The following is a 26487-nucleotide window of genomic DNA, read 5'->3' as shown; positions in this document are numbered from 1 at the left end:
TATGAAGCATAATAATACTAGCCCCAGTAAATCCAATATGGAATAAAAGAAACAAACTATTACGTACTGCTGACCCCTTAATTTGTTTTTTTAACTTGATCCCTTGATTTGTTTGGACCTAAGCTGTTTGTCGTTATAAGTAAATCATAAGCTCAATCTAGTAATAACAAATTTAGAAATACATAAGAATTAAGATGACGCACTATTCCAACAAATCTTTAACTTTGATGCCAATTATTATGATGATGTCACATTTTAGAAAAAGATAAAGATTGTAAGAAAAAATCTAAAACTCTTAGAAAAAGTAAGCTTATATTTAAGTACTGCTCCCGCCATCTCAATGTATATAGTGTATTTGTGTAACATCCGTATTTAACTAAAGGCAAAGTGGTTATAGTCTAAAACTTTGAATGAAAAGTAGGGGTTTCAAAGTCTATGGGCCGAAGCCCACCAAAGTGATATAAGCTACGTTAAGGGATCCTGATGAGAAGCTTAGTTCTAAAGAAACAGAAGGTTGTACGCAACAGCCAAAATTTGCAAAGAAAGACCTCCAAATCAATTTTCAACTCCTATTAAAACCCTTGGTATCTATTTGAACTTGAACCGCCACTATCAAAACTCAAAGGTAACAATATAATTTATAGATGAATTTGGGTTAACTGGTGTTTAGTAACTTGAGCATAGTCAGAATTTAAGTAGTAGTTTTGTTATAATTGGGAACTTTGATATAGGGGTGGGCGTTCGGTTTTTTCAAAGTTCGGTTCGGTTTTTCGGTTTCGGTTTTTTGAAAGTGGACACCGAACACCGCATCGAATTAGTTCGGTTCGGTTCGGTTTTTTGAAGTTCGGTTCGGTTCGGTTCGGTTTCGGTTTTTCTAATTCGTTTTTTTGTAGCAATTACACATCTCTCCATTTATTTCCATTTTTCCTTCTTGATTGCTTCGAGTTACAGAGGTTTACGCTAGACTAATAAAATCATACGAGGTATATAAAATTTTATATAGTGTATAATCAAATTATGTGAGTTATATCTAATTTATTATAATAGGTGAAATAAATGATATGAATATTATTCTATGTATAACATTTTTATTATACTATATATAATAAAAATCAACACTCAAATTATTGTTATACTTGTGTTCAATAACCTGTAGTGTTAAATGAAAACTGAGATTTTATTTTTTATGGAACAATGAAAGAAATTGAGAATAAGGAGGAAGTAGAAAAGGTAAGAAAAAAACGCTGAAAAAAATGCGAATAAGGAGGAAGTATGAAATTGTATAAAAGCAGTTATACTATGAACAACAAATAGGTATTGGAGTTATTCACGTCTGAAGGGTTTCCTTATATATAGCAATTTGATTTACTATAAAACACTTAACCTACCATGTAATGTTTAATAACATTTAGTTGCTAAGAGTATGTAAATATTATAATATTATTGTCTACTTATGTTTTTTTCCAAAAAAAAAATAAATTATATTCATGTAGTAAATCTTCAAAAAAAAAAAAAACTTCGGTTAAACCGAAATACCGAAGAACCGTTGACCCGGAACCAAACACCGAACCGAAACACCGAATTTGTTATAAAAAAAAATCGAAACCAAACCGAAAAACCGAATTAATTCAGTTCGGTCCGATTTTTCGGTTTTCGGTGTTTATGCCCAGCCCTACTTTGATATTGAGCTGACCTCTATTTGTATATTTTTTACAATGAAAAATGTTCTTATCATAGGTCAATAGTTATTGGATTTTGCTTATTACTACATGCAATAAATTTTTAATTAGACTTTCTATTTTATCCACCCTTAAGCCAGGTCAGACTATCATTTTCAGGTTATAACAAATTAATGATAAGTCAAATTCCAGTGGATTCTATCTTCATTCTTTGTATAACGGCAATTTTATGCTATCATTAAGGAAGACACTATGATTATGAATTGTCTGTTTGAGTTGTTGAAGATTATTAGACAAACTGGTTTCTTTTTTGGGTTGATTAAAGAGGCTTACTGATTATGGGCAAAAACGGAAATTTCTTTAAGGGAAACTTACTAATCATAAGCCGCCTAATGTTTTTTTTTTCTTTTTCCTTAAGTTTCGATATTAATATAGTTGTTAAGATTAAATTTAGTTCAAAGTGCCCAGTACTTGACCCTTTGTAAAGTAAAGAGCCACCAATGTCCGAATTTTACCAAAACTGTCCCTTTGGGATTGAAATTAAGGATGTTTGAAATAAAGCTAAGCCACGTTTAATTTGTTTTAGTTAACAATTGTGGAAATCCATCGTTTCTTCTTAAAGGTGATATGATCTTTGCCAAACTGAAAAGAAATAAGAAAACGACGAGAAATAAATGATATAGCCATGCAGGTGGTCTAGACTCTAAAACAACCAGCAGTTAAGTGGTGTAGTTGTAAGTCATTTAATAAGGTGGGTGGGCGTATGGTGGTTCATTTACTTCCTCTATTATTGGATAGTCCTAACCACAAAATTTCTCTTTTTATTATTTTAGTAATGTGATACGGATGCGAGAGAATAAATACCGATTAGGAAATAATTTTAATATTACACTTTGGAGATCCCACTCCTGATTTTTTCTTAATTATTTTTTGGAATAATGGAGATCACTAGTGAAAATGAGTAAAGGAAAAAAAAACGATTGAAGTTGTTGAAATTTGGTTTCTTATGAATATTTATTAGTACCTATTACGCCATTACATCCTTTAAAGAAGACCAAATGTATAGAGGACGGTCCTCAAAATTAACTTCAATTTTTATTTTGATATTTCAACTAAGGTCAGTACCTATTGAACACTTGAACCAACAAAAAATATACTTATTGAGATAGCTCTAGCAAGGAAAAAAGAATCATTTAACTTCGTCAGGCCACGTCATTTAAAAATGACATATTGGAAAAAGTAAAAACGAAACCAAAGGGTTACAATAGAAGAAATTAATTAAGGTGGAGCTCGATAGGAGGACTAATATTTACACCTTACGGCGTACGAGTACATATTCATTCTCACTGAATCTATTTTTCAATAAACCACCCCTACCACCAAAAAAAATGTGGTCCTGGCATTTCATATTATACATATACTATAAAGCCTATTTTTGTCACCACTAGCACAAAATAGTCAAATAATGATGTGGATATATAGGTGATGTGCCTTCGAAGTATGGTTTTTCAATGCAAATCAGTATACACTTCGAAAATGACAGTTAACTTTGACCGTGTTGATATAATAAAGAGCAAAAAGTCTAAAGTAGGACCTCAATTTAACACTTCCACCAGCTAGCGTTAACAAAAGTCAAAATGAGCGCGCGACAATATTAGCCAATAACGACCTTTTATGCGGTCTATTCATGGGACGCACAGTGGTTTCCTCCACAATTTGTATGGCTAACTTGTTGAGGAAAAAAGTACGAAAAACGTGAACTTGGAACATAACTAACTCAACTCTAACCATTAGTTCGTAAGATGAGAATTGTTCAAAATAATATAAAAAAATTACATTTATATTCCACAAGAAATGTGGGAAAATTTTGCACCAACACATGCCTAGGCCAGCCAACTGAAGCGTGCGTACTAAAAAAATTAGCGAACTTTATATTGAATTTTCCGCCAGAAAATGACTTGTCGGAAACGTTTCTGACGGTGTTCTAACGGGAATGTGGTTGGCAACATAATATGGCCCAACATCGAGTAAATAAAGAAGAATTTGGATGGTTTAACTCTAATACTGTAATAATAAAAAAGGGAAAAGGGCCTGATTTACCCCTCTACTAATGGAAATAGTCCACATTTACCCGCCGTTATACTTTCGGCACAAATTTGCACCGTTACCTAAGTAGCAATATTTGCCCCCCGTTTGGACGGCAGTCCACCATGGCAATTAAACTTTCACGTGGCCTGACATTTGGATGACGTGGCATGCCACCTCACCACCCTCTCCCCACTCCATTTCTTTCTTCTACGTCCAACCAAAGCCACCTCCAACCACCATTGAAGCCACACAATTTCTGCAAATCAGATTCAAGTAACCACACCACCAACCACCCTCAAACACCGAAAAACCGCCGCAACCACACCACCGCCGGCGACCACACCACCAAAACAACCTTAACTCCGGCGAACCCATCTCCACAACCACCACACGCCACTGCCCCGTCCTCTCTCTCTCTCACCTTTTCGATACACCACACCACCACCCCCAAGACAACCAAACAACCTTTTCCCCTTTCTCCTCCATCTCAACCCAAATGAAAAGAACCCATTACCAATCAAAATCTCTACCCTGTCATATCATTTCCACTCTCAAACCCCAACTCAATATTCCCACCGCTGCCCTCAAATTCATTTGAAATTACCCTTTTATTTTCAAAACTTTCAGGCATTCAATACCCAAATGTTGTATTTTTACACAATGATGAAACCCTTTTTCTTAATCTTTCACATTATCGTAAAGATTTAGCAGAAAGATTAGCAATGATGTTAATGCTTACAAGAGTTAAAAGACATTCTCTTATGTTATTGAAAGATTTAAATTTTTTATCTAAAAGTATCTTTAGATTTGTCAAATGGGTTTTAAGAATTTTAATGGTTGTGAGGTTTTTGGGCTGGAGTTAGATAAATGGACAATATCCGGGTAAAGTGATAGTTGTGGCGGTTATGGTGATTCCGGTGAGATGGGTTAGTGAAAAAGAAGATATAATTGTTGGAGGAGATGGTGGTGGGGTGTGGGTTCAATGGTGGTTGGAGGTGGCTTTGGTTGGAGGTAGAAGAAAGAAATGGAGAGGGGAGAGGGTGGTGAGGTGGCATGTCACGTGGCATGCCACCTCATCCAAATGTCAGGCCACGTAGAAGTCAAGGGCGGACCCACTAGCAAATTTTGGGTGCTCCAAAGACCCATTGAACTCAGACACGGAGTGTATAGCTGTATAGAAAATATAAAGGAAACAGATATAAATAGTTAATAGAGCACCCATGAAGTGATAAGTCTGATAGGTAATTTGGTTAGGGGAGGGTGCTGGAGGCTTTGTTACTAAAGGGTCAAGAGTTCAAATCTCACTAGGAACTTTATTTTTTTAAAATGCTAGATTATTTTTTCTTCTTTATTATTATCAAGCACCCCCGAACTCAAAATCTTAGGTCTGCCACTGGTGGAAGTTTAATTGCCACAGTGGACTACAATCCAAACGGAGGGCAAATATTGCTACTTAGGTAACGGTAGGAGCAAATTTGTGCCGAAAGTATAACGGGGGATAAATATGGACTATTTCCAATAGTAGAGGGGCAAATCAGGCCCTTTTCCCAATAAAAAAATGAATCTTGAACCTACACAACTCAAAAACATACTCATTAGATGAGAATAGTCCAAGACCATATAACAAAATCAAACTCTCATCCACAACCAATTTGGGACAACTCAACACATATTTGCTTTCCATTGTCAAATTGAAGATACAAATTCCAGCTGTAAGCTCAGCAGATAGAAAATCCACTACTTCCAACCAAGAAACTAATGGGTGTGGCACCCTTCCAATTTAACAACATGGATTATAACCATTTGAGTATCCAACTGAAACGTACAATCATGCATTATGTCACGTTTTAATACATAACATTTCAACCAAAAAAAAAAATATATATATAGGCCCGTTAGTAGGGCTATCAATTACTGCTACTTTTTCAGTTCCATTTTATTTGAATTTATTGTATTTCTATAATGAGAAGTTCCTATAGTCTATACAAATTTCTGGCATGTTTAAAATCATACTCATTAGAAAATATATTTTCTCTGCGTCAATTTGTGCGACACTTTTTTTCTTTTTGTCAGTTCAAAAAAGAGTGACACATTTCTATAGTCAATTATAATTTAACTTAAAATTTTCATTTTATCTTTAATGAGATGATTTATATATTTTAAAATATTCCTTTCATTCTTAAACTTCGTATTCAATATTCAAACACCTGGGTATAAAGTGTACAGTGGCAGCTACGTAACTGTCTCGTCGAGTGAAGGGAAACAAATATGAACCTTTCCACTTCGCGGCCACACCTGTTCGAGTCCCCGAAAAGTGGGGGTACTACCTGTATTGGGGAAAATTCGCAGAATACAACTGGACGTATGTCGTAGTGACACCTGTCATAAGTATGAGTTAGATCTAAGTTAGCACTTGATGCCCTCGGAGGTGGTTGAATGTCTCCGAAGGCGCCTTAAGATTCATGCCTTCGTGGAGTTCGTGAATATGATAAGACACCGGTTGAAGAGGCCAACAATCAATTGTTAAAGAAGACTTTGTGCCTCCCGACGTGGGACATTAATAAGCATTATTGTCACATTTATTCTCCATCCTTACTGTAGCATTAATTTGCAATATTGATGGAGACATGGTTCATGGAACGTGAACCCCTGAGTCCTATTTATTCATTGTAAAGGATCCAAGAGATACATACAATTCACACTTGCTCTATTCTCTAGTTTCTTATTTCAATTCAGCTTAGCAATATTGCAACTAACTCAAAGTTTCTCCAAGGCTCAGGCTATTCTAACTCTTGACTTTCGATTACATTTCGTTTATACTAGTTCTTATGGCAAATTATTTTACTATTCTGGTCACTTTGATCCACGTGTCCTTGACCACGTATACAAATTCAACTGTGCTAATTTACGGATAAAAATAAATTTGGAGAAGAGAGTAGCATATTTAAAATACTTTTTTAAAGTTTAGGGTTTGTTTGGAAAGCCACCTGGTAATTGGAATTGGTGTAATTACTACCCTAATAATTACACGCGTACCTAGTAATTACACAGTATTGTAATTACAACGACCTGTTTGTTTGTCATAATGTAATTACTATGTAATTACAAGCGTGTTGTTTGGTTGCACAAGTGTAATTACACAGTTAGTTTAATTTAAAAATAAAACTTAATTATAAAAAAATTAAAATTAATATTTAAAAAATATGTGCCTTTATAAATGATATTAAATTAGCTATTTAGTAACACATTGTTTCTTGAAAATATGTTAATTAATAATCATATATTTGTAACTAATATTGTAAAAAATAGTTGATATATAATTTCAAATTAATAATATTTTAATTTTAATTGATCATAAGACTTAAAAGCATACTTTTTTTGTGAGAACATCATGGGATTTGATGCTTGAGAAAAAAAGAATATTTATAAATATAATGCCACAACATTATTCAAATGTTTAACAAAAATTCTATCAATTGTAAGTGAAAAATAAACAGCAACCAATGTCAAATAACAAGTCAATAGTACTAAAAGCAAATAAATTAAAGTCGAAAATATAACCTAAATTCAAAATCCAAAAGAAAAAAATTTAACATAATACTCTTATGTTAAATTCCAACATCACATAAGTAAGTTCCAACGTAACGTAAGCAAATATTCCTATAATTCAAAAGAAAGGGAAAATATAAGTCTATAACCACATTTATAACGAAATTCTACTCTAATAACGTCACTCATTATATGCCAAGTTATTAATGACTCATTCTTTCTAATATTAGAGATGTAGTTTCAAAAATTAGAATAATAACACGGTTATTCTAAAGGAATAATTAAAAAAAAAATACGAGCAATTACATGGAACCACAAGAAGTAAAGGTTGGGAATGAGAAGAAAGGAAATAAAATATAAATAATATAAAAAGAAAAATATATTTTTAAAAATAACAATAATTAAAAAATAAAAATAAAAAATAAATTAGAAAAGCAAAGAAATTAAAATAAAATAAAAAAGAAATTAAAAAAGAAAAGAAATTAAAATAAAATAAAATAAAAATAAACTAAAAAGTAATTCTGTAATTACAGGGTGTAATTACACCCAATTCTCAGCGTGGCGAAGGGGACAGTCCCGTCCCTAGATGTAGTAGTCAATCGAGGCCAATGACATTCAAAGAAGCTACACCTTAACGGGAAAGAAAGCCCTTTCATCCTAATCTGGGAACGGGGACTTTTTGGGGGAACGGGGACTTTGGGGGGGACGGGCTTATAGGGGTTTTTTTGGGGGGCCCTGTCACGCCCCGAACCATGGCCTGGGCGAAACACGGCACTCGGTGCCTTACTGCATGTGACCGAGCGAACCACATGACTTGCTGAATCATCATGAGGCATAACATGAGCGGAATATAACGTGAATGCATGATGAGCCTTTATAAAACGTAGTAAGTCATAATACTTAATAAAAATACTTGTTCAAACATGAGTGCGGAAATAACATGAATGAGCCAAAATGGCTATACGACTCCGAATGTCTGACATAACATAACTGACTTGTCTAGTCTATGAAACCTCTATCATGAGTCCGACTCGGAAAACATACTATCGGGACAAGGCCCCTCAAAGATACCTTAGATGCATAACTAATCATAAAACAAAAGTTGACTAAACCCCGAATGAGATAGGCTCACCAATAAGCCGATACGAATGCCGTCCCTCGAGCGTACGTGTCGTCCCGTATATCGCACCGCATCGTGAAATGCAGGCCCCCGGGCAATAAAAGGGGACGTCAGCACTTTGAATGTACTGGTATGTAAAGCAACTGAATGAAATAACGTGGGACATGAAATAATAATGATAGGAACTGAAACCTGGTCATGAACATGAATACATATATATATATATATATATATATATATATATATATATATATATAACATGGTAAAAATATCATAAGTAGGGAGAGCAATAACTTATAACCGATCCATGGTTTGGTGCTTGCGTCCCGCCAGCAGAACACTCAGTCCTTGCCAGGGAACATGAGATTTAATAAAATATGAAAGGATCCAATCATTATGAGAGATCGTCCGGGACATAGGTGGAGCGATCCTCATCCTACGGTGGCTACGTAATTTCAGGCTATCTGAAGCCTTCCTCGGTAATTAAAGCAACTCCCAAAATCATGAACATGTAAAATAAGTGGCACTTGCTGCCCATGATTTTCATGAAACATAACTTGCTTGTACATGGTTTTCATGAATCATAACTTGCTTATACATGGTTTTCATGAATCATAACTTGTTTATACATGGTTTTCATGAATCATAACTTGCTTATATATGGTTTTCATGAATCATAACTTGCTTATACATGGTTTTCATGAATCATAACTTGCTTGTACATGGATATCATAGATTATAGCTTGCTTGCATGAACTTGTAAAACATGTATAGTATTTTCTTGAAAATAGCATAATATATCATAAACTAGCATGCATGAACCCATGGAATGAGATATATGGGTTTTCATGGATTATGGACGGATTCTCAATAATCATAAAGAAATATTAAGAACTCAATGATGAAATTATAACAATTCATACATAGTATAATCATGGACATGGACCTAGGGTTATCATGAGCATGGTATAGAAACCCTAGTTTTCGTAAAGAATTATAATTTATGGATTATGAGGCGTGGGGAAAAACAATGATATTCCCACACGTAGATAGTAACTCTACATACCTGGTAATGCTCCAAACTTGAATCAAAGACTTTAACTTTGAAGAAGATTTCCAAAATCTTGAATTCTTGAATTGAGATGGGTTTTCTTGAAAACCCTAGGTTAGGAATGATGATTTCTTGTTTAGATTACAAGGATATATATTAGAATTGACTTGGAATGATTAGAGTAGGCTTACCTTGGTATTCTTGATGATGGGAGAGAATAGAAGGTCGTTCTAGGGCTTGGGGGTGTGAAGAATGAAGTGAAAAAGCCTTAAAACGAAGTTTTATAATTGCTGTCGGACCCATTTTACGCCCTATTTTACGTCCCATAAAAGTTTCACGGACCGTATGTCTCACCGTAAATCAATTACAGTGATTTGGGCTTTCTGGGCCAATTTTACGGTCTGAATATACGGCCCGTATAATTTTCACGGCCCGTATATTCCACCGTATATCGGCAGAACACTGTTTTAGTAAAACGGGCATAACTCTTTGTACAGATGTCCGTTTGACCTCCATAATATACCGTTGGAAAGGTATTTCAAAGATCTACAACTTTCAAGAAGGAAATTTTCCCAAATTCCTTACAGATTTTTCCGTATACTCATTTTAATTGAGACGTGGTGTAAACTCACTTAAAAACACGCTCCGTAGGGTAGCTTCCGACTTTACTTTGCTCAAGGACTCCTCCCATGTCTTGGTTGGGTTTCAAACACCATTTATACACTACTCAAATTGGGTTCATTATACCCCCGTTTTACGAGTCAAATCTTAGCCCGAATGCACGAGGTGTTACAGGCCCGTCCCTTCCCACTCCAAGGGGGGACGGGATGGGGGGGGACGTGACGGGCCTGGGGTGACCGCGGGGGGGGGGGGGGGGGGGGTGCGCTTTTTTTAATTTATTTAAATATTTAATTTTAAAGTACTAAATAGACACAAATTTTATAAAACTTCAAACTTAACATTTAAATTGATAACATTACAAATTCAAACGTACAAACGACTAAAACATTGCAAATTTAAAATTCAAAACATAGAAAGGAAACGTAAACACATTGCAAATCATAAAACTTCAAAACACACAAATTAAACGGTTAACACTTAACATTGATACAGATAAACTTCAAAATTCATCTTTTATTTTGTGGCACTTCTTCATGTGTTTGTTTAACGCTCCGGCACCCCCATGGGGGTATTTGGCGGGATTAAGCGTATAACGATACAACTTTTCACACTTGATACAACGCACATTTTTTTTCGTCTACCCGCTCATAAAAATTTCATACCCAAGAAGTTCTTCTTTGAGGATGATGACGAGCGCAAAACACAGTATAAAGTAAGCGCTTCGCTAGTCAAAGATAGTATAGTTTAAGATCGTCTCCACAGGGATTGGTACAAATAATTACCCAAACATAACCTTGCTCACATTATTCAGAAATAAAAACTTGAGTTTGTCAAGTTATAAACCACGATTATCGACTACAACGTAATTAAAGACAATCGACAATGAAAGCAAAGATTACTATTAATATGAGAAGTAAGGGTAGTAGACAAGACAGATGCAAGATTTTAGCAATTAGCTTCAATTCGTTTTATCATTCTCCTCTAAATTTTATTGAGTCTCTCGAATTCAATAAGTAATTAGTTTACTCTAGAATCGAATAAACACCTTCCGATTATTTATACAGATTTCACAAACTTAACTAATGCCTGGCCTGAGAGTGTTAAAAAATTATGGATAGAAATAGATCTTCAGACGACTTCTAACAAATATCGTCAGTTTATAACCCAAGAAAAATTATTCAAGAGTCTCTTCCGATTACTCTAAATCATTTAATCATGAGCTAAATCAGAATTATATTAAGATAATTCATAGAACACTTTCTCTTTCGATTAAAGCATCCAAAAATATCTCAACAATCAAATAAAACTACTATTCATGAGTTTAAGACTGATGAAAAGCCTGTGAACATATGCAAGAAAACACTAAGGGTTTAGGCTCAAGGAAAACGTCTCTCGAATATTTTCCTCTCTTGGTTCAACCAATAATTCAAGAAGCTCTTTCGATTACTTAGAAGAATCATCAATCAAAACCAAACAAAATAATGTAAAGATATTCACCAAACTATTTCTCTTTCGATTAAATAAAATAGTAAATAACTCTGCAATTCAATTCAAAACCCTGCTAACGAATTCAAGCAATAAAACAAGAATTGAATCTAAAAACGTCAATCAATACATCATGTCTTGTGAAAACCCTATAAGAAAACTACTCCATAATAGAATAAAAGAACATAGTAGAAATAGAAGTAGAAAACATTACAACCGACGATTGATCCAAACTACTCCAATGCCTCCTAGGTCAAAAGTCCCCTCAAAAACGTGTTTTCCCTGTATTTAAATAATACCTCGAAGTGTCCCGACGAAATTACCCTTAAGCCAACGAACTGAAAAAATATCAAATCAGCCTCCGTTGCGCATCGCGCCAAGGCAAATGTGCAGCAACTCTTTTTTTTTTTTTCCAGCAGTTAGATAACGTTGCTGCTCACCATTCCCAGTGCAACTAATTTCATACAAATTAGCCTTCAATTGCTTTGTAATCTCGTAGTGCTTTTTGCCTAACATTTTCTTTTCTGGTACTTGGTTCCATTCAAGTGAGGTACGTATCACATAATTTCTTATTTTGTTTTCTTCTTTTGCACAATTTGAATGTCTTCCTCTCTTCCTTTAATCATTGCATGATTATTTCTCTTGTCTCCCATTATTATAACATAATTTGTACTGATCATCTCTTTATATTGCTCCATCCAAATTAATTTGATCCCAAATTTCATCTCCAATATACCACTTTAGTCTTCTACTCAGACTTCGAAGTTCCAAAATATCCATTTTAGCTCTAAAATGTTTCTTAGTTCGGAATCAAGTCCTACACAAGAAAACACACGTAATAAATATGAAATATTACATTATAGCTCAAACACGATTAAAATGTAGTCAATGAAGGTGTGAAATATATCTAAAAATTCATGTTTCTGGCCTATCATCAGAGGAGGAGGATTTTCCATGAAAGTTTGAACTTTGAAGTAGAATAATTGAGTTTTAATATTGTGGTAGAGAGATAATTGTGTGAAGAATGAAGTAGGATGGAGGGATATTTATAGTTGAGTTTTTATAATTTTAAAAATAAAGGGGTCTTACCAAAAAGACTTATAAATACTTATATATTCAAAGGGGTTGGAAAAAGACGGGGAAATAAGCTAATGATCAGATTGATAAGTGAAGAAAACAATGAGAGAGTACAAAAGATGTTAAAGAAAAAAGAGAGTGAGATATGCTGATGGGATCTTGAAAGATCAATTCAATAATAGGAGGTGTATGTAGAGTTGTAGACACGTGGGGTCTTGAAAGATCAATTCAAAAATTTAAAGATTTGGATTTATTTTTAGGCATTTATAAAACGAGAAAATAATTTCAAGTAAGAACTATTTATTTTTTATAACTTATAATTATAAAGTCTTTAAATGTATTTAACAACGGCTATTTTTTGAACTTCTAAGGACTATTATTTTTAATTTATTACATAATATCAAATATACTTTCAAGTCTTTATAATCTTTATAAAGAATTGCATTCTTTTTTGTAGTTATGTAAAGAAAAACAATTTCAAGTAAGAACTTTATGTTTATTTATTCAAAATAGATCTTTTAAATTTCATAAAACTTGACTCAAAGTCTCAAATACAAGAAGAGCACCTAATCTACACAGCCACCTTCTAGGAAGGGTTCTGTTTCAATTAGGCCTCTAAGTTACAATAAGATCACCTAATCTACACAGCCACTTTCGAGGAAGGATTCTGTTTTAATTAGGCATCTAAGTAGTTAATTATAAATTATCACACTAAAACTTGTACGGATCTATGTACATTGTTTTTCTAAATGCCGTATCGCTTCCGTTGCATCCAATTTTGGAATTGGTATATCTGCTTGACGGTCCATAAGTTCCATGCCATCATCATTGTTAGTATTGACTATCTCTTCATGTTCTTCTTTTTCTTGACGGGTTAATTTTGGTAGCCTACGATTTCTTCTTTCTGTGTTTATTTTGGTCCGAGTTGGAGCTTTGGTAATGGGACTAGTAGGTGTCTCATTTAAATCTAATTTCTCTCCTTCTTCTACTTCTAAATTTTCAAAATCATCAAAATCTAAATTACGATAAGCTCTATCTAAGGTTTCATTTTGTAATTCTAAATCTTCTGGAATAGGAGGAAAACCGGGGGGAGAAAATAAATCAGTTTCATCAACATGAGTGAAATCCTCCGTATTGTTTCTAAATTGAATTTTAGATTTACTAGAAGAACCAGATTTTCCCTTACTACTACGGCTAAAAAGGTTAGGGATTTCGACAGTTTTACCTAGGATCGGGATCTTAACTTTTTTAGACATATTATCAAAGTATAATAAAATAAAATATGAAAATTAATTGAAAAAAAGACGCAAATAAAATGCAAGAATTAAATAAATTAAAGGATGGAACGAGTGTACCAAACGTCTGCGTAAAAGCAAACGTAACAGTAAACGTTGAAATTGAAATTATGTTACTTGAAGCTTGAAAGTTGCTCCAAAATTCAAATATTGCCCACTTTACCAAAATAATAATAATAATAATAATAATAATAATAATAATAATATTTCACCAAATATTAGGGAGAGATATAATTGATAACAGGAGAGAGAGATAATTGGTGGATGATTTGTGTAAAAATGAATAAAAATGAAGAGGTATTTATAGTTTAGAATTTTGATTAAAATTCAATTTATTAAACTTTGGGGCCATTTTTTTTTTTTTTTTTTTTTTAGAGAAGGGGACTCCAGCGGCTGAAAATCAGACCGTTTGGAGTCCCAACGTTAATATTTCCTTAGGCTCCAACGGTCAAAAGCTGACCAGCTAAAATAAAAAAAAAAAAAAAATTAAGTCAATTTTCCAGTGGGGCGGGACCGGTCAGCCGTGTCACGACCCGACTAGGGGCCATGACGGGTACCCGGAGCTAACTACCGAGCACCGCTCATATCACTAGTCATCATACTCAACTTGAACACATACATATATATATATATATATATATATATATATATATATATATATATATACCCGAGGCTACACATAGATAAACATAAGCCTGTACGGTTACCAAAAATGATATATACAAAATGTACACTGACATCGTCATGGGACACCAACAACCCACACGTATGTATCTACGAGCCTCTACTAGAGTACTAGACATAAGACGGGACAGGACCCCGTCGTGCCCAAAATATATATATATATATATATATATACAAAATAGTAATCAGTGGCACCTCCGGAACAATGGAGTGCTCTCAAAGTCTGCTGGTAGCTGCTACGACTCTGGATCACCTCCCTATCTACCTGTGGGTATGACCACAGCGTCCAAAGGAAAAGGACGTCAGTACGAACATTGTACTGAATAGGTAAGGCATGGATAATAATAGCATAATAATGAAACAATGAAATATGAGCTAGGGGTATAACCTACTTAACCTTTAAAAGAACACACATGCATACATATCGTACATATATACCATCGTCGTTGACCCCCGTCCGGGTAACCATCATGCGCCGCCCACTAGTGGTGGTCATGTCCGGCCTTCTAGGCGCGGTGGAATCACAAGCAGCCCGCCGTTGCGGTGACATGTCCGGCCATCTAGGCACGGTGTAATCATAAGCGGCCCGCATTAGCGGTGACATGTCCGGCCATCCAGGCACGGTGGAATCGTCATCATCACATACTTATTATAAACTTATCATAAAGCACACATTAGAATTCAAAGATAATCTATAACCATATCGGGGTGACGTAAGGTCGAGAACCCGCGATTCCATTATGGGGTAATCGTAATCATCATACCTCACCTTGAAAGAACTAACATTATAAGGTGGGTTTAGCAACAATAAATACATCAAGGAATCGTATAATGATCATTAGCCTCGTAAAATGTCATATCGTATTCATAGCATGAACATCGTGAGAATATCGTATCATAGGCTTTAGAATCTCTAGACTTACGTTCATCATTACCTTTATCGTATTCGTACTCATAACATATCTCTTATTTTTAACTCATAAAGAGCTCTTTATCAACATAGACCCATAGTTCATGGAATATAAGGAAGTTATGGAGGAATAGGGAAATCATGTCATAGGGATCATGCCTTAGAAAAGAAGGGACCAGCCTTACATACCTTGTATCTCTCCAACTCTATCGTCTACTTGTGTGCCTCTCTAACTCGCAATTCTACCTTCAATGGAATTTGTACTAGCATTAGATAATCGATAACATAAGTATATTTGAACTAAAGCTAATGAAAATTAGGCAATATCTCCTTAGTTTCTACAACTTTCTCCATATCATATAAGAACTCCCAACATTTATAAGAACGTTCATAATCTCATAATCCACAATCTTCATCAACCATACATTATTCAATTCTCCTACTCCCATTTCAAGGGCATCCATAACCATGGTCATAATGCAATATTACATTCATCCTCCTATAATGTTTCTCCCATGTTCTTAATATCATTTATAACAAGATTCTACTCATAATACATCAAGAGTCATGATTCATGTCAACTACTATTCAGTAATACCATTGATTCCACATTTAAGCTCCATATTCTATTTTCCTCCATAATCTAAGTCTTCAACCCTTCAATATTCTCAATAATAGGAAATAAACATAAAACTCACCTTAAGCACTTGGGAACAAGCCTCGAGTCACTCTACTCCATTAGAATGAAATCCTCCACTTGCATACCAAAGGAACTCTTGCTCTCCACAAACCCTAATAAGCTTCCTAGTATATGAATCTCTTAAATCTTGGCTTTTGATCTTGATTTCTTGGTATAAATTGTTGTAGAAATAGAGAGAGGATTTTAGAGGCTTCTAGAGAGGTATAGAGTCTGTTTTTGGAGAAATAATGAAATAAAATCGTGGGAGCTTATATTTATACCCAGGGTTGGAAACTTCCAGATCGGCGGGTCGACGTACAGGGTCGACGGCCCATCGACATGCGCCGTCGTCTCTCCGCCTGAGATGTCTGATTGCAGAACCTCGTCGACGGTGCCAGGCGACGGCTCGTCGATGTGTCGACGGTCCGTCCCTTGGGCCGTCGACGTGGACTGGTTTCAGCAGTTTTCTGAACTGCTCCGCCCTGCTCCGATTTAATTCGTTTCACTTCTAATTCCTTCATGATGTCAAGAATACATACTTATACCCCGTACACGTGCAAGGTAAAATGTCTTGCGACTAAAGCTCTGGTGCGGACTACCATACCGAAGGTGTATGCCACCAATTTAGCCAAAATCTCCTTGCACTAAAACGGGAGGTGTAACAAGGCGGTCCAAAGACCTGGCCTGATCGGATCGGGACTCACCGGGACTTTTTCCCCCTTCCGCCCCTACCCCCTCTGCCCGCTCCCCCATGGTTGACTGGGACCGGGACGGTCCGGTGCCGGACCTAGCCGACACGGGGCGGGACCGGACGGTCTGATGCCGGACTAGGCCGACATTGGGTGGGACGGGGACTGTCCCGTCGCCACTGACACCCTTACTTGAGAATTAGAGAGTGTAATTATACCCTGTTAATTATGCTCAATTCTCACCTAACTATGTAATTACTTGATCAAACAAACAGGTTAAACTGTACAATTACACCCAATTTCAATTACCTGGGTGGCTTTTCAAACAGGCCCTTAATGTCAAATCAAACTACGTTAGAACAAATTGGTGGAGAAGTACATAGTATATTCATTACTCTCGATTTCCTACCCCAACTACCCGTATCACCAAAAGCGAAAAAAGTTGGGGTGTTACTAGCCTGGCATTCATATTATCGGAAAATAAAGTACGGGAGTCCATTAGTAGGGTCAATGACTACTGCTTCTTGCCTCCTTCCGTTGTGATCAAAACTTTATTGGAAATTTGTCATTCCGACAAGTCAATTTTCGACGTATTTCACAGAAATTCTGTCGGAAATTTGTACTTTTTATCAGTGAATTTATATATATATTTTCTTAATAATGTTTTTCAAATCATACAAAATAGTATTGCATGTTAAGAGCACAAGTTTCAAGAGTATTACTATCTTCCTGTTGCATATTATATGGTGGTTTTAGCTTTATATTTAATCTAAATTAAAAGTTTTTTTTCCCTTTCAAATTTATCCTTATTTAGATAAGTGAGTTTTTATATAATCAAAAACCCTTATATAAACTAGGTACACTATTTTATTAAGGGTAATTTAGTAAAAACGGCTTTTACTTTTTAAGGGTAAGTGAATTTCTTAAGGGGTGTAATCAAGTTAAAAACACCATATAATATGAATCGAAAGAATACAACCATACAAATGTTACACTCCTGCGTCCATTTTAACTTGTCTATATTTGATTTGGTACACCCTTAACAAGTACCACTTTTTAGTACATTTTCATTCTTTAATGACTCAATTTCCGCCCTTTGGGGAACATCACATTTAAATAAAAAGGAAAAACTTTAGATTTCTTACCCCAACTACCTTGCGGCTAGCACAAAAGGAAAAATGTTGGGGTGTTACTAGGCACTAGCGTGGCATTCATATATCATACATAAGTCATAGTAACACATAGTAATTCATAAGCTCTTCACAAAAAAATACATTACATTTAGCCCCTTAGGTATTAGTGTCCACCACTGGTCTCCGTCTTTAAATTTTCTCTGTTCAGTGTATGTGGTACCTTTTGAATTCTGAATCTCAATTTTTAAATTTCAATCGTGAGTTTGAATATGAAACCTTAAAATTTTGTGAAATAAATTTACATATTCGAAGCTACATTTAAAGAACTATAAATGGCAATGATTAATAATTTAAAATGTTTAAAAAACATGTAAAATGATCACTGTCAAATCATTTATTTAACTCTCGAAATTCGAAAAGTGCGGATGAAAAGAGTAGTCTATAGTCAGGGCCATCGTTTCCAATGCACCATTATTAAGTCGGATTCAGATCCATGAATACTATTATGGCAGCCGCATTTACTCTCGTCGGTCACCATCCCTTTCCCATTTTTCTTTTCATATAACTACCCTATAAATATACACATGATATACTATCACCTTTCATATAACAAAGCAACTATCTCGTGAACAAGAGAGAGAGAGAGATGGAGGGCATCGAACACAAAACATTCAACGTTAATGGCATCAACATGCACATAGCTGAAAAGGGTAAAGGCCCCGTAGTTCTCTTCCTCCACGGCTTCCCCGAACTCTGGTACACGTGGCGCCACCAGTTGGTAGCCTTCGCAGACTTAGGCTACCGTGCGGTGGCGCCCGATTTACGAGGCTACGGTGACACTGATGCACCTACTGAAGTAACTAGCTACACGTACTTTCATGTAGTGGGGGATTTGGTAGCGCTTATAGAGTCTTTAGGAGTAGAGAGTGTGTTCCTTGTGGCTCATGATTGGGGTGCTATGCTAGGTTGGTACTTGTGTTTGTTCAGGCCTGATTTGGTGAAAGCATATGTTTGTCTCTCTGTGCCTTTTAGGCCAAGGCATCCTAAAATGAAGCCTATTCCTACCATGAGAGCTTTCTTTGGAGATGATTACTACATGTGCAGATTCCAGGTATGTACTTGATTGATAGAAAATACACTCCTTCTGGCCCAAAAAGATTTTCCTTTTTTGACTTGACACAAAGTTTAAGAAATAAAGGAAGACTTTTGAAATGTGTGGTCCAAAACAAGGATTAGATATTTGTGTGTCTGTAAATCATCTCATAAAGTTAAATTGTTTCTAAATATAGAAAGAAAACAATCTTTTTGGGACAGACTAAAAAGGAAAAGAGGACTATCTTTTTGAGATAGAGGGAGTATATTATCAAGATTATCTTGAACTTGCATGTGTGATCAATCTAATGTCGTTGTAGATTAATTAGTATTTACAGTCGGAGAGCCATAATAAATTCAAGGATGATCAGTCAGCCAGGGGCTATCGGAACCCACCTGTGGGATTACAGTGTCTCTATGTTGTTGCTGTTATCAGTGTAGTTGATATACTGTATTATTTATTGTTCTTCTACATATATAGTATAAGATTTTGAATACCCTAGACAATATTTGTCGTTACAATTTTGTTTAATCCATTGCGAAGAGATCATACCGGGTTGTGTATTAAAATTTACAGTATTCAGCGCCATTGTTTTCTTAGATATAAGTTATTTTCTTAGTTATATTAAAATTTACAGTATTAAGAGCAATTATTAAGAATTACAGTATTCAACGCGATTATTTTAAAGTATTTGTCTCATTTTTTATTAATATCACTAATCATATTTCCTTATTTTTATTACTAGTACTTAAAAAAAAAAAAAATCTCGGTGCACTAAACTCCCGCTATTACCTTATATTTGACCTCTTAGTCACATGACAACAACTTTACCGGTTATTCCTGTATAAGCTTAAAGTTTAGTTGAAAAACTTCTTATACTGTTTTATGTGTACCTTTGTTTTTTCTTTTGCAAGCAAAAGTTAAAGTTTGGCAGATCTTTTCATTAGTAGTAATCATTCTAAGCACACCCCTTTTTCTAAAGAAAATGTCTGGTTAAAACCACTTTATTCAGAAAAGGATTTTTAATCTCTTATTTTCTTCCAAAGTAAGCAAAGAAGAAAACGAAAGGAACATTCAAACTGGCTTCTGGCACTCCTTTTAACTTCTAGATGTTTAAGCTTTTCAAAGTACTGAAAACAAAAGTAAGGGCTTGCATAAAAAAATCAAGTACGCATAAATTGACCACTTGTTCTTGAGGAAGAGGGCAATAGATCTAAAAGTCCTTGTTACACATAGAAGTTAAAGTTGGCAATATTATTGTCCACTTGTCCATCCAACTAAGACAGTCCACTCTCCTTTTGGTCCTTACTGGATCAAAATGGGTCCAATAATACTAGCAGAGCACTAACAAAGAATTTAAGAAAGCTAGTATAGTGGTATTTAATGATGTAACATGCAAGTGTCCGGATGATTTATTAGTTAAGTTCGTTAACATATATCCATCCAAAAAAAGAGGAAAATTAGTAAAAACTCAGAGGACAATTTACTCGAAAACGTATTATCCTACTATACATACTGTTAAAGGTGGAATTGGATAACTCAATAATATGTTTTCAGTAAATAGTTTGAATGTTTGATCGTCGGTAGTAACATGCTCTGTTTTGGGGTTTCCATGTGCCTAGGTGTGCTTATACCTACCAGGACAAGACCTTTTCTGATAAAATTTAAATCTCTACAGCAGCTACTGTTTCTTCTTTTCTTTTTTTCCTCGGGTTTGGTTTTGCATGAGTTTAGCCAAACTGATGGCTGGTTCAATAAATGCTTTTCTGCCGGAATGGTGTTTCACTAGACCAACTTATTATTATATCTTGGCAGGGGCGTATTTAAGTGCTAAAATTGGGCATGTAAACACATTATTAGGTATTTTATGTATATATTTTCTAAAATTAATATAATACTATCTATTGGAACACATGCTACAAAAAAAAAGCTAAATGACGCACTTGATTGAAAGTTGAGTTATTTGCCGAGAGGTCTAGAGGTCAAGTCTCACTTAATACATTTTTCCCTTCTTTTTCAGTGGTGAACCCATGTTTCAGATGCCTCCATATCTTGGTATTAATGTTTGGTTGGAACGGTTGAAAGACCTACAGACATTAAAGGTGCCCAATTAAAAGGAATTTAAATTATATACAGTTTAATGACTCATTGCCATTTATTCTATCAATCAATGCTGGTACTAAGTAGAGGTATTTGTGATTATAAAAATGATCTGATTTTACTTCATCAGTAATAGAAGTTACACTTCATAAAAATTGCTACATACTTGGTCTAAGGTTGGCTTGAATATCTCTGTTTATTTAATGTGACCTTAATTTTTATAGGACCCAGGCATGGAAGACGAGATAGCCAAATACGGGAGTGAAGCAGTGCTGAAAAAGATACTGACAGATAGAAAACCAGGACCACCTTGCTTGCCCAAGGAGAACCCCTTTGGCATTTCCCAAGATGCTAAGCTACCTGTATGGCTTTCTCAACAAGACCTCAAGTACTACTCCTCCAAATTTGACCAAAAGGGCTTCACTGGAGGATTAAACTACTACCGCACACTCGATTTGTACGTTCCTATTACCCCTAAATATGTTATAATTTCTCAGAATTTGAATTTGATTCCCATGACATAATATTTTTTTGGCCAAACCCATCGACAGACACCCGTTCACTTGCTACTTTTCACTGGAAGACCTAAAGTCGACCCTTATTCCATTTAAACACTTCAAAGCGGCCATTCCTATTCCACTTAGACACTTTTTGCACCGTTATCGGAGCAAAACCAACACCAAAGGGGGTGCCACCTCATTGCACATCCAATCAGCCCAAAAGCCCCAATTTTTAATCGTCAAAACTCCACGAATTTATAAATTAGTGAATTTACAATTTAATTGAGTTGGCACAATTTAAATGAGCTGTCACAATTTAATTGGCCACTTAATCCACGTAGGAGACGACTAGTGTTGGTTTTGCTCCGATAATCTGCAAAAAGTTGTCTAAGTTGAATACGAACGGCCCACCCGAAGTGTCTAAATGAACAACCGCCACTTTGTGCTCGGTGAAAGAAGGGACGACCACAGTGTTTGTCGATGGGTTTGGCCTATTTTTTTTGCTTGATAAAAGCGTCTAAGAATTGCCCCCTATGAGCTTTGGTCACATTGCCTATCCCAAGTCTAGATAAAGGAGGTGGGTTGTGATAGACTAGCAGCTAGTGTAAAGCTTGTCAACTAATGATTAGTTAAGTCATCTAAAAGATAGTACATTACTAGCTTTCATTAGTAAGTGGGATTAGAAACATAAAAATGAGATATGCAAGTACAACAGATTATATATGTAATAATATTATGTGTATTATAGAAATGAGTTACATTGTCATCGGTATGATATGCTATCACGCCCCAAATTTGGAGTAGCGTGACCGGCACTCGATGCCCGCCTAGGCCCGAGCGAACCACTTTAAATTCGCAACTCTGGGAGTAACCCCCAACTTAAACCAATAAGGCCTACCTGCACACAAACAATACCAACAAGCCGGCGAGGCTGTATTCTGAATTAGGCACACACCCAAATATAAATACACAACTGATCAAGCCGACGAGGCTGCCATGTATGATGTACAACAAAATGAGAGCCGACAAGGTTACATAACATCCCCAATGTACAACGGTCCACAGACCTCTAGGAAACATGAGTTGTAGAAAGGACAGGATATGGCTCCATCATATCCGTATATACATGTCAAAATAGCATACCACGACGGGACTGTAGCTCCGGGCCAAGTGGAGCGCACTGACTGCGGCTGAGCGGAAGGCCTATTGAGCTAAATTGTCTGTCCGACTACCCGAACTCGGCGGCACGAACGCAGCCCCCCCCCCCCCCCCAAAGCAAAAGAGACGTCAGTACGAAACAATATACCGAGTATGTAAGGTAAGATAACAACTAGGGATGGGCGTTCGGGCCATCGGATTGGATATGAAATTTTCGGTTTGGATATTCGATTTTCGGATTGAAGAAATTACAATCCAAATCCAATCCAAATAAGTTTGGATTGGATTGGATATTTTAAGTTCGGTTTCGGATTATTCGGTTTGGATATTTCGGATTTTCGGATTTGACTCGAGACTTAAGGCAAACTTATTGGGAACAAAATTCATGTGTTATTCCACAGAGGTAAATCTAAATCTTAGTTTCCCAGTAAAAAAAGCCTTCCAGTTCAAATTAGGATTAACAAATCCAAGTCATGTCCAACATAGTAAATCCATACCAAATAAAAGCATTCTAGAAAAGTGAAAATGAACAAAATAACATGAGACTTTTGAGACTTGAGAAGTAAGAAAACCCTATATTATATTTGATTTAGTAGAGAATTGTATATTGGATTTAATATTTTAATGGGTAGGGCCTTAGGTACTAATCTATTGGACCTTTAGAAACTAGACTTATTAATACTGGACACATATGATATAGGTAGGGCTAGATAAAAGGTATAAAAATTTTGGATTTTTGGATATCCAAAAATTCATAGTACTAAATCCATATCCAATCCGAAATTCATAAATTTTAAAAATAAAATCCGAAGTCCAATCCATAATTCAAACATCCAAAACAAATATTTAAAAAGTTCGGATTTTAGTTTGGATTTCGGGTTGGCCAAACTGTGCCCACCCCTAATAACAACCGAAATAAAATAACACATCTGGAGGTACTCTACCTGGGTTGCCTCTCATCTGAGGCAAGCTAACATAAATCTACAGATATAACTCCGTGACTCAAAGGTCAGGCATAGATAACTCCATGACTCATAGGCCAGCTATAATCAACTCCATGACCCGTAGGTCAGGTATAAGTAACTCCATGACCCGTAGGTCAGGTATAATCAACTCCATGACCCGTAGGTCAGGTAACAACTGCATGACCCGTAGGTCAAGTATAATCAACTCCATAACCTGTAGGTCAGATAACAACTCCATGACCCGTAGGTCAGGTATGATCAACTCCATGGCTCATAGGCCGGCCAATAACTCCATGGCTCATAGGCCGGCCAATAACTCCATGGCTCATAGGCCAGGCATATACAAACATATAATGATAACTTAAAGGAAACATAATAGCCTGTAAAAAACATGTACACTAGTTATTCCTTTTGTCATTCTATCATCTTATATAACCCAACTGTTCTTATACCTACCCTTAGCTGGAAAGAATTATTACACTAGGGTTATGGTAACCTGAGTATAATCTTCATGACTAGCACATCCTGGTGAGAATAGTCAAAGGTGGCTCAATAGTAGAAATCATGCCAAAGAAAAGAAGGAACAGCCTTAACATACCTTTTGGCCTCCTTAGCCACTCAATGTTTTTCCTTCCAAGCTTGTAAATCTACATATAAACCATTCATACTATGGTTAGGCTCAATGTCATACGCTCATTTTAAGCCTTCAATTTAATTCCGTTTAGAATTTGCCGAAATTCAGGCAGCATCTCCTCTGTTTATACTAAGGGTCATCAAACAGCCCAACAACAACAACAACAATCAACAATAGCAAAAACTACAACATAATCCAATATAACCCTCTTTGATTACTTTTAGAATCATATCGAGCGGCAAGCTCGTTTAACGAATAGAAAATGGCATTCAAACCCAACTCTCCTTTCATGATTCAGTCCACACCCTTCATAACAATACGCATATAATTACCCTATCATATTTAGCTCAAAATATCCTTAAATGTATTCCAAAACAATCCATACTTCTACGCCTCCTCATTTACTTTCTATTCGTAGATTTCATATATTTTCTTCTCCATTTTTCCCACTAACACATGAATAATCCCAATAATCGTAGTGATCATATATTCAGGTTATAATCCATAATTTACAACCATTAGAAGTCATATTTAAACATTCAAAACAGCCCCTACAAAACAGTGGCTTAACTTAACTTATTTCGATGTAGTCTTGCGGTGTTTAGCCTCAAACAACTTTATCAACATCAATTTAAGCTTACACATGACCAAAGCGGTGTTATACATACCTTAAGCAGTGCATAAAACCCAAGAATCACGGCTGTATCAGTTTCACTTTACCCTCAATCACTAGGCAACACCATAGGTTTGCCATTCTTGTAGTCTATAACTTTCTTGATGGAGTTGTTTTCACTTGATTTGAGGTGAAATTTCATGGGTGGAGGTTGGGGAAATATTCTAGAGGGTTGGGGAATGTTTTAGAGGTGTTGGATGAAAAAAATAAGGGTAAAACCTCTTTTCTAAAACTCTAGAGTCGGTTCGGGTACTGTAGCAGCGTGGTTACTGTAGCATCGCACACTGTAGCGGACGTTTCTGCTCTGTCGTAACGTCCATAATTCTCTCTCTAGAGTCGGTTCAGGTACTGTAGCAGCGCGGTTCCTGTAGCAGCGGGCACTGTAGCGCGCGTTTCTGCTCTATCAGCCTAACTTGTAATGTCCATAATTCTCTACTCCGATGTCGTATCGATGAGCGATTTGTTGCGTTGAAAACTAGACTCGACGAACTTCATTTGAGACTTCTGAAACACCTTAAAACTCCTAATATACTAGGAGATATACCCCTCCAAAGTTGACTAAAAATCTGCCCAAAATTCTGCCAACTTTTTTCAAATTTTCGACAAATTTATTTTCTTCGATGTGTTTGGTCCCAGAATCTTCCAAAACTCCCTCTACATGATATTTATCATTTATTATAATTTATAATGGTCATGTCCTTGTGTTTCAACATTGTCCTTCCCGGTTACGACTTACGATACCGTAATTCATCCTTTACTTCATTGTTGCGTACTTCCCATGGCTTGTACCTTCCAAAACTTCATGGGACATCTCTGATACTCCATTAATACGGTGAAGTGCGTAGCATGCTCATGCTCTGAAACTGTGAGGTGTAACATATGCCAAATCCGTTCTCCATTTACGCTGCTTAATTACATTGTTGAATTATTGGCAGGAACTGGGAGCTTACAGCTCCGTGGACAGGGGTAAAAGTGATGGTGCCGGTGAAATTCGTGGTAGGTGAAATGGACATGCTGTATACAACACCAGGAATGAAAGAGTATGTGCATGGAGGAGCTTTCAAGAAGGATGTGCCGATGCTGGAGGATGTTGTTGTGATTAAAGGAGCTGCCCATTTCATTAATCAAGAAAGAGCTCAAGAGACTAACTCTCATATTCATGACTTCATCAAAAAGTTCTGATCGAGCTGGTTGTTTAATAAAGATGTTCTGCTTTACTGAATTGGCTTAATGTGGTTTGGTATCGTTCATTTGAACGAGTCTGCATGTTTGAAAGTTTATAAGACGCTATCAGTTCTAGTTCA

General features: G+C 35.9%; 1 protein-coding gene across 1 annotated transcript; it reads left to right on the top strand.

The window, feature by feature from the left end:
• Positions 1-18616: 18616 nt before the first annotated feature.
• Positions 18617-26487, top strand: LOC132064305 (uncharacterized). Its single transcript, XM_059457244.1, has 3 exons — positions 18617-19171; positions 21478-21710; positions 26119-26487. Exons 1-3 carry the CDS (start codon positions 18707-18709, stop codon positions 26363-26365), a joined length of 945 nt encoding a protein of 314 aa, XP_059313227.1. The 5' UTR covers positions 18617-18706; the 3' UTR covers positions 26366-26487.

This window comes from Lycium ferocissimum, chromosome 7, assembly GCF_029784015.1.
Source record: "Lycium ferocissimum isolate CSIRO_LF1 chromosome 7, AGI_CSIRO_Lferr_CH_V1, whole genome shotgun sequence".
NCBI classification, from domain to species: Eukaryota; Viridiplantae; Streptophyta; class Magnoliopsida; order Solanales; family Solanaceae; genus Lycium; species Lycium ferocissimum.
Note: the sequence above shows the minus strand (reverse complement) of the source record. Positions and strands in the feature narration are given on the sequence as shown.